At 49.0% G+C, this 9,254-nt stretch overlaps 1 protein-coding gene across 2 annotated transcripts; it reads left to right on the top strand.

Moving 5' to 3' along the window:
* The first annotated feature begins 2,256 nt into the window (after positions 1-2,256).
* On the top strand, positions 2,257-8,501 carry LOC4329351 (F-box only protein 8). 2 transcript variants are annotated; one of them, XM_015770648.3, is made up of 2 exons: positions 2,257-2,714; positions 7,061-8,501. In XM_015770648.3, the coding sequence occupies exon 2, from the start codon at positions 7,137-7,139 to the stop codon at positions 8,310-8,312; it is 1,176 nt and encodes a 391-aa protein (XP_015626134.1). In that variant the 5' UTR covers positions 2,257-2,714; positions 7,061-7,136; the 3' UTR covers positions 8,313-8,501. The 2 variants fall into 2 exon arrangements, with proteins under 2 accessions (XP_015626134.1, XP_066163310.1); XM_066307213.1 differs by lacking the exon at positions 2,257-2,714 and adding an exon at positions 4,724-5,072.
* Positions 8,502-9,254: the final 753 nt, after the last annotated feature.

Genomic DNA, 9,254 nt, shown 5'->3' on the forward strand with positions numbered 1-9,254 from the left:
GCTAAATACCAGCTGTTATAATTGCATGATCCTCATCGACGGATCGAAAATGAATCCGCCGGAGCATGCATATAAACCCACAGCTCACGCGGCGTCGTCGATCTTAGCTGTTCGTCGTCCGTTCGCTAGCTGTGTGCTAACGAGGGCCCCGACATCGTCGTGCCGGTTGGAGTAGGACACAAAGGAGGAGCACTGGAACATATATAGAGCCCAAGGCCACCGTCCGGAGCAGCGTGTACAGCCACAGACACGGCTGTGTTTGAAGGTGGGTGCTGGGAACCCATATCCTATGCATGAAAAACGGAACGGTCCATTGTGCATGATTAATTAAGTATTAGCTATTTTTTTAAAAAAATAGATTAATATGATTTTTTAAAACAACATTTATATAGAAACTTTTTTTTAAAAAACGCACCATTTAGCCGTTTGAAAAGCGTGCGTACGGAAAACGAGAAGGGAGTGTTAACTTGCTCTTGCAAACAGTATCGTGAGGGGCCCGATCTATCTCTGTAGCACCGCGGCGAGCACCGCGAACACCAGGCAACTGATCATCGTCTTCTCCGCGTCCGACGTCTGGGACGCGCACCACCACCAGTGTCAATATTCATTCTCGCAGGAACGTGCTGCACGCTTGCGCCGGCCCGCCTCGTCATCAGCGTCTCTCCCGATCTGCTCGACTCCGATCCGGCCCCTATTTCGGTCTCTCCTCGTGCCTCTGGCACAACAACAGATCGATGGCAAACCGCATACCACGATACCCGTGGTCGAACCCTTCGGCTCGATCGACGCCGTGCCACGGTGTCAGGTTCACCTCGATCTGTCATCTATGTCGCTGGGCCTTGCCTGGGCCAGATGAATTAATGCCGCCGGCGTCGACGCCGAGGCAATGCTGCTCAAGGCTGCCGACGGCCGACCTCATCTCTGGACATATTGTCCACGCTGACCTCTTAACTCCAAGCATCACGTCCTTCAATTCCCTACCTCTCGCCTCTCGGTGATGGTGATGCTCGCCGATCGAGCCTTCGGGGCCAGACAGCCCCTCAAGGCGGCTATACCTCTGGCATGGCTCCACGGCTATTCTTTTCTCTTAATTCCTTCGTCTCGGATTTTCGATCCGTGTGATTGATTTGAATAGTTAGATTCGTAATCTGTGATTTGTGGTTTGTCCTCAACTCCTGATTCCTATTCGTTCAACTGGATCATGAGTTTCTTTTGCTTGTATTTGATGCAGAATCGGTCATGCTGTTCTTCCACGCCGCGCAGGAAGCATGCGGATGACGTGGACGGACCAAAAAGTTAGAGATGGATGAAGCGCGTGGATAAGAGAATACCAAATTCATACGTGTACAATAAAAGCTAGCGGACGTATTCAGGCGGCGCGTAAATTTCGGACGACGTACAAAAATTTACGTGACGATTGGAAAATTAATAAATTTTACTAGAAAAAATACCTGTGCGTTGCAACAGGAAGACTAATCGGTTAGGTTCATGATGCTTTGCATGTGTAGTATTTTGACATTATGGATCATGATGTTGACCCACATGGCAAGCTATCACATAGCGCTTGCTTCACTTGATTGCAAAAATCACTTTGAACTAATAAATGGCAACAAATCGGAGTCGTTGTACGCACGGAAAAAAAATTAATGAAACCAATCGCATGTGTGGATAAAACGGACGATGGACGCAACGTTTTACCGGAAGCCTTACGTATTTTTTAATTAGGCTAGAAAACATGTTAACACCTTCGGACTCCCAAATCAGTAAAATCGAGTCTAATTTGAATGGTTGCCAAATCAATAGGAGTTAAGTCTAATTTGATAGATACACGGGATATGATGGTTTTAATCTTATTGAGCAAAAATAATTAAGAAACATGAACATAAATAAAGTTTATATGAATTTATAATCAAATTTCTCGTTGATTCCATTTACCTAGAATAAGATTAATAAGCAATCATATATTTTTTTTTGCATTTTTTCAGCAATTTTAAGCAATTAAAATGGTACTAATGCTATTTTTGAAAATAGAAAATACTTAAAATCACACATAGAAAAAACCGATTTTAGCCTGGCCCAAAAACTTGCGGCCTGCCTGCTTCTTTGTGGAGTACGCGTGCACGGTTCATGAGGCGGCCCATCAGCACGACAGCGTGGCAATGGCGCCGGCCCGACACGGGAGACGCCGAGGCCGTCCGATCTAATGGGCGATCCCGATTTGATTCGAACGTGGACAAAAATTTGGCAGCCCAACCCTAACCCTAAAATCATTTCCCCGATTCCCTTCCTCTCTCTCGTGAAAAGCAATGGCGGCGGCGGCGATTCGGGCGGAGCGACGGTGGCGGCGACGATTCCGGCGGAGCCACAATGATTCCAACAAGCGGCAACAGCGCGAAGTCCCTTCCTTTCTCTCGTGAAAAGCGGCGGTGGCGACAATTCCGGCGAGCGGCGATGGCGCGTAGCGTGAAGCCACGGCTGTCTGAGCCACTCGGATATCGTGCAGCGAACTGATGCCACCCGAGCCCGGTCTGATGTCATGCGTGGCGCCGTCCTGGTTCTCCTCCGCACGCAGCCAAGGCCGCGATGACGAGCCTCGACCTCACACGACCCCCAAAAGACGGGCGCAAGGCCGGTCCAAGGCGATGGCTAGGGTGCGTGCACGGCGGTGCTGATGCCGTGCTCGCATCACATGATGGCAGCAATTTGCCAAATCGGTAAGTCATCAATCCGATTCGCTTGCCGAGGTTCTAATTTTGGGGACTTTTCGATTTAGGGTTTCTGAAATCATGCCAGTGTGGAATTTTTGTATGTTGTATATTGAAGTTCTCATGGTGTAACACGATGTGGTTTAAATTTAATCCGATCTATGTAAAATCTTGACTGAAACCAATTTGATGCGGACTCGGGATGACGCGATAGGGACTGATGAAATTTTTTTTTACGACGGACGAAAATTTTACCGGAATCCTTACGTATTGTTTAAGTAGGTATATAGGTATAGGTATAGGTATAGGTATAGGTATAGGTATAGGTATAGGTATAGGTATAGGTATAGGTATAGGTATAGGTATAGGTATAGGTATAGATGTAGATGTAGATGTAGATGTAGATGTAGATGTAGATGTAGATGTAGATGTAGATGTAGATATAGATATATAAAACTAGCAAAAGTGCCCGTGCGTTGCACCGGGTGATTACAGAGTGTGTATATTGACCAAAAGTGTCCGTCCGTTGCACCGGGAAGCGTACAAATCAGAAAAATATGCAATTAATTAAAATACAAATTAAAATACAGATTCGCTGAAATATTTGGTATTTTTAAGTAGGTATGTGTATAATTAAATGAATTTACAAGTAAAGCAAGTGTGAGAAATAAAATGATATGGTTAAATTTAATTTTATTAAATTCTCCATGATTAGTTACGCTCTTTGAAATTTTATTGGAATTTTCAGAGCTTAATTGCTAATTTTAATAATACAGACATCATTTAACAATTATGTAATTAGAAAAAGAAAGAAAATACTTCCTTTTAGGTTTGCTTCAAAATAAACACATAATTACTATAATTGTAATGCTTCTGAAAAAAATAAAGTACTAAAAATAAACTTCTCTTTTTCTTTGGCCCGAGGGACCTAAAATAGACTTATTTCCGTCCCTTGCCGGTCGGCCCACGGCCTTATGAAAACCCTAACCCTAACCCTCCCCCTCCCCCCCCACAGCCGAGTCGGCCGCCTCCCCCACTCCCGACGCCGCTTCCCCTCCCCTCCCCTCTGGCGGCGCCTTTCCCCACGGTGGGCGGCGGCGGCGCCCTTCCCCATGCTAGCAGCAGTGGCGGCGGTGGCTCTCCTTCCCAACTCGTCGGCACGGCGCAGCGACGGCGGAGACGGCGGCGACGGCCGTCCTTCCCCCTCTCCCTCTCCCCGTCAGCGTCGACGGCGGCGTCGGCTTCGTCCGAGGGTGGATCCATCGGCGGTGGCGGCCACCGCGGGCGGATCTGACAGCGGCGCTCCCTCCGGCGGCGGTGGTGGCGTCGGCGGCCGCCGGTTTCTTTTTTGCAATTTTTTTCCATGGCTATTGCTAACCAAATCGGATTGAGCACGTGGACGAACGGGACGAAAATAGATGTGACGAAAGGAATAATACGAATATTTATATTAGTTATAAATTATAGAAAAAATGCCAGTGCGTTGCAATGGGTAAACTAAAATTATATTAAATATAAAAATATTAGATGATTAGGATTTAGTTTTACATGATATGAGCTCTTAAAGAAAATCTATTCCTAATGAAATAAAAAAAAGTTCAACTTAAGGGACCTCAAGTCAACTTATTCCGTGCGGAGTAGAACAAATTCGGGACAACTTTAGGGATATTAAATAAACTTATTCTGTGAGATTACAAGCGGCCCAATAGTGTGGGCGGCCTGGGAAGGCCCGACGAGGGAGAAGCTGAGCGGTTCTATCTGATGGACGGTCCTGATTGATCGCGCCCAATATATAAAAGTTGAAAGATCAAAACCCTAACCCTAAAAACATTCCCCACCCCCCTCCCTCTCTCTCAATGGCGCCGCCTCTCTCCCTTCGCCGCTCCTCCACCCCCTCCCCGGCAGCGCCTCTCCCCCTCCCCGGCGGCGCCGCTCCCCCTCCCCCTCCACGGCGGCGCCTCTCCCCCTCACCGGCGGCGCCGCTCCCCCTCCCCCTCGCCCTCCACGGCGGCGCCTCTACCCCCTCACTCTCGCCTCGTGCGACGGATCCGGCGTCGGCGGCGACCGTGGGTGGATCCGGCCGTGGTGGTGGCGGCCGAGGACGGATCCGGCGGCTACGGCTCCCTTCAACCCCTCTCGCCTCCCTCCCGCGGTGGATCTGACGGCGGTGGTGGCATCGACGCCGACCGCATGTGGGCTCGGCGGCTGCTGCTCCCCCTCCTCGGTGTGGCGACGCGGCTGGGAGCGGTGGTGGGCTCAGGAGCCGGTCGCGGCGGAAGGCGGCGATATCGACGACGACCACGACGACAACGACGGACGACGGCGATAACGGCGGCGACGACGTCGACCACGAGGAGGGCGGCTCCGGTAGGCAGCTACGGTTAGGGTTTGGATTTTATTTTTGATTTGGGATGTTGATTTTGTCGAGATTCATGGTTTTGATTTGGGATTGCAATTAAGTGATTTTGTAATTCATATAGTATGGGAATTGGAGGCAAAAGGGTTGGGAACAATCGGGATTTTTTTTATCCGACTGGAATTTTTTGGGGGGTGGGGGAGGGACGAAAAATCCCCTGGCGGACGATGTGACGACCGGAAAAATACGAATATTTATATAGTTATAGATTTGTCAAAACCACAAGATAATCACGAAATTTATATAACGTATATATTTTGTATAGGTTAATGACATCTATGGTCAACTATGCAGAGCTATAAAAGATTACTATTTGTACATCATACCAGTCTTGAAAAATTAAAACTTTCAAGGCCCTAGACATCAATTAATTAAAACTTTCAAGGCCCTAGACATCAATTTGTGAGTACTAATATAGGGGTATCTTTTAAAATATTTTGTATATACTGAAGTATATGATAAAATATACTATTAGGGGTGAAAATAAAAATATGCTAGGAGTCAGATGCCACGTGCTGACGTGCAGGTTCGCCTTTTCTCCATCCGCCTCTTTCTTTTTTTCTCTCTCGCTATCTCTCGTCATCTCCATCCTCTCTCGCCATCTCTCCTGTCTCCTCGAATCCTAAGCCCCGGCGGCTGCTGCTCCCTCCCTAGCGGCGGCTGCTGCTCTTCCTCCCCGGCGTGGTGGCGGTTGCTCCCCTCCCCGTCCTGGTGGCATCTGCTACGCCCCCCTCCCCGGCTGCCCCCTCCCCTCCCCGACGTGGAGCCGAAGGCGGCTCCTGCTGCCTCTCCCCGGTGTGGGAGCGTGGCGGCAGCGGCGGCGGTTGCTTCCCTCCCGGCGTGGTGGCAGCAGCTGCCCCCCCTCCCCGACATTGTGTTGACGGTGGCTCCTACTCTCCCTTCCCGGCATGGTGACGGCGGCTGTGGCGGCTGCTTCCCTCCCCCGGCGTGGTGGTAGCAGCTGCCCGCTGCCTCCTCCTTCCCGGCTGCCCCTCATCTCCCCGATGTGGAGCCGAAGGCGGCTCCTGCTGCCTCTCCCCGGTGTGGGAGCGTGGCGGCAGCGGCGGCGGTTGCTTCCCTCCCGGCGTGGTGGCAGCAGCTGCCCCCCCTCCCCGACATCGTGTTGACGGTGGCTCCTACTCTCCCTTCCCGGCATGGCGATGGCGGCTGTGGCGGCTGCTTCCCTCCCCCGGCGTGGTGGTAGCAGCTGCCCGCTGCCCCCTCCTTCCCGGCTGCCCCTCATCTCCCCGATGTGGAGCCGATGGCGCTTCTCTCCTCCATCGCGACGGTTTGATTTGGGAATATTTTGAGGATTTTGTGATTTGGGATGTTGATTCAGTAACCACCGTGATGAGGATTAAGTTTCTTGCGATCAAATTCATGAGCTCTAGATTGAATTTGGCTTTTTCATACTGTTTTTGGTCGTCTCGTTTGATTGATTTGGGATCGCTTGGGGATTATTTTTCTATGTTCGAGTCGGACTGGAAGGACAGACAAACCGAAAACATCACAAAAATCGCAAAAAAACGCGGGAATCGGACTTGAGCAGTGGGACGACGTACGAAAATATTTGGTAGAAACATCTTAAACTTTTATAATAGGTAGAGATAGAGATAGAGATAAGTAGGTTAGATAGATATATCCAGTTGGTTTATTCGTTTGGTGGTCGCAAATAAATCGTAGGCGAGACTTTTCCGTCTCCTAGACGGACTCGGTGGCCGTACGTGTCACCTGTTCTGTCCCTGCAAAGAAATACTATGGTATAACTAGCTAGACGAGACCTTTTTGGTCTCTACTAGACAGATACCGTAACAGTGTCTGTCTTACCTGGATTACTGGAACATTGCAGTATTTATACCTACATATATATATATGTGCACACAATTCATTATGAATAATCATAAGTCTCTCTCCCTTTGGCTGCATGCATGCCACGAAGATGCAGAAGATGGGTGTGAAGAGGAGGAAGAGCAGAAGCAAGCACACAAACACGACGTCGTACTCCTCCCGAGCTGATGGAAGACATGGTTACGGAGATCCTGGTGCGGCTGCCTGTCAAGTCCCTCCTGCGGTTCAAGCCCGCGTGCAGAGCCTGGCAAGCCATCATCGACGACCCCGTGTTCATCCGAGCTCACCTGCGCCGCTCCGCCTCCAGGTGGGAGCAGAGCCACAGCTTCATCATCAACCCTCACAGCATGGTCAGAGTCCCTTGGGATCGGTGGCCAGTCCCCTCCAATCGCTACCGCTTCCATCAGTGGCAGCTGCAACGCGGCACCACCACCACCTCTCCCAGAAACAATAATGTGGCGACGTTCTTGCATGCCAAGGACTTATCTGACGATCAGCAGTTCTACACAACCGAGTTCACGCACCGCGACGGCCTGGTGTTTTCTACCACCACCACCAGCCTCCACGTCTTCAACCCAGCCACCAGGGATGCCATCACGCTGCCTACCAGTTCCAGGTCCAATCTAATGGGAGGTGGAAGATTCAACTACCACTGCTCGGGTCTAGGCCTGGATCCACGCACCGGCATGTACAAGGTAGTCCAGGCTTTCTTCCGGTTCCAGTCAATGGAACCAGCTGAAACAAAAATGGGGATGGAGGTGTTCACCATTGGAGGAGGAGGTGGTGGTGCCGGTTGGAGGGAGATCACGAGTGATCCTCCATACCCAGCCAAGAGATTCCAGATCGGCGTGTCTGTCTGCGGCTACATGTTCTGGCGCTTTTCCGAGAGGCATACGAAGCTCGAGCGCGGCATCCTCCATCTTAGCCTGGAGGAAGAGGAGTTCGGCATCACCGGCCTGCCAGATGAGCTGGACACTGATAACAGCTTCTTGCTGGACGAGCTACTCGGCCGGGATCTGTGTGTGTCGGCGTCTAACACCAGCTGCACGATGCTGAACATATGGACGCTGCCTGTAGCGGACGAGAGCCTGTGCACGCTGTGGCAATGGCGTTACTGCATCGATTACCCCTGGAGTCTTTGCTCTGTGATGGCTCTTCCTCCTTTCAGCGATGAAATCATCTTGTTGCGAGGTAATAATATATGTCGCTATGATCTGGCGACTTCTAAGCTCAAGATACTATGTAGATTGGATCGCACGAGGTACCAGGGGGAGGGGGCACGGAAGTCGGAATTGTTCAGTGCCATGCCGTTCATCGAAAGTCTCGTTCGGATCACTTATTAATAGCCGATCATCGCCCTGTTCAGTTGGGGCTTTAGCCTTCAGCAGCAAAGCCAGCACAAACAGGATTTTGTGCCTTCTCAGCTGTCTGCAGCGCTGCCGCAGAATAAGCAGCTATTTGCATGTTTATCTATTTTATATGTATTTTGAACCATGTGATATGTACTAATTAAGTTAAAAGTTTTATGCTTAGCTAGTGAATATCTGTGTGGTACTTTCATCTTAACCATATAAATATGGAAATTCCTAGCTTTTAATTTTTTTATTTTGCAGCCATAAATTAACCGATCAGACGTGGTTAGTTGCCACCGCAAATATATGGCTTTTTTTATGCACCCTGTCTACGATATATAATCGAGTGCCATCATAGTGCCAGTATACCGATTTCCCTTATCATATGCCAACTAGCATGCTCAAAGTTACCCTGTTATTGCAAATTTGCAATTGAAATTCATGAAATTTGCTGGCAGAAAGTGGTCAGTTGGGTGATCAAGGCTCAGAGCTGCATCATGGAGTAGAGACCGATTCTTTTTTCATTATATCGGCCACTTCTCTCGTGTTGCTGCAACCTGCAGGTAATCGAATCGAAAGGAGAGGAAACGCGCATGCTGTTGGGCATTCATTTATTTTGATTCATATCTTATATTATGGGTCCTGATATTATTATTAGGAAGGTAAAATCTAAACTGTGAGGTCTCTCTATTTAGCTTTAACGGGAGACGGCACAGAAAGCCTACACATCTATACGGGAGACAACAGAGAAAGCCTACACATCAATATAGATGCATTTCTTTTTATTCTTCTTATAAAATTTTCTCCAAAATTAATTATCCGATCTACAATCCAATTACACCATTGTGTTCGTTACAATTAAATATTTAAACAATATCTTACATGATTATATTGCGACGGAAAAATATTTATGTTTGTAAATTACTTTTATTA

This window comes from Oryza sativa, chromosome 2 (assembly GCF_034140825.1).
Source record: "Oryza sativa Japonica Group chromosome 2, ASM3414082v1".
Taxonomy (NCBI): domain Eukaryota; kingdom Viridiplantae; phylum Streptophyta; class Magnoliopsida; order Poales; family Poaceae; genus Oryza; species Oryza sativa.

Excerpts from the sequence above, each read along its gene's own strand:
- LOC4329351 (XM_015770648.3), top strand. The coding sequence starts at position 7,137 with ATGGAAGACATGGTTACGGAGATCCTGGTGCGGCTGCCTGTCAAGTCC.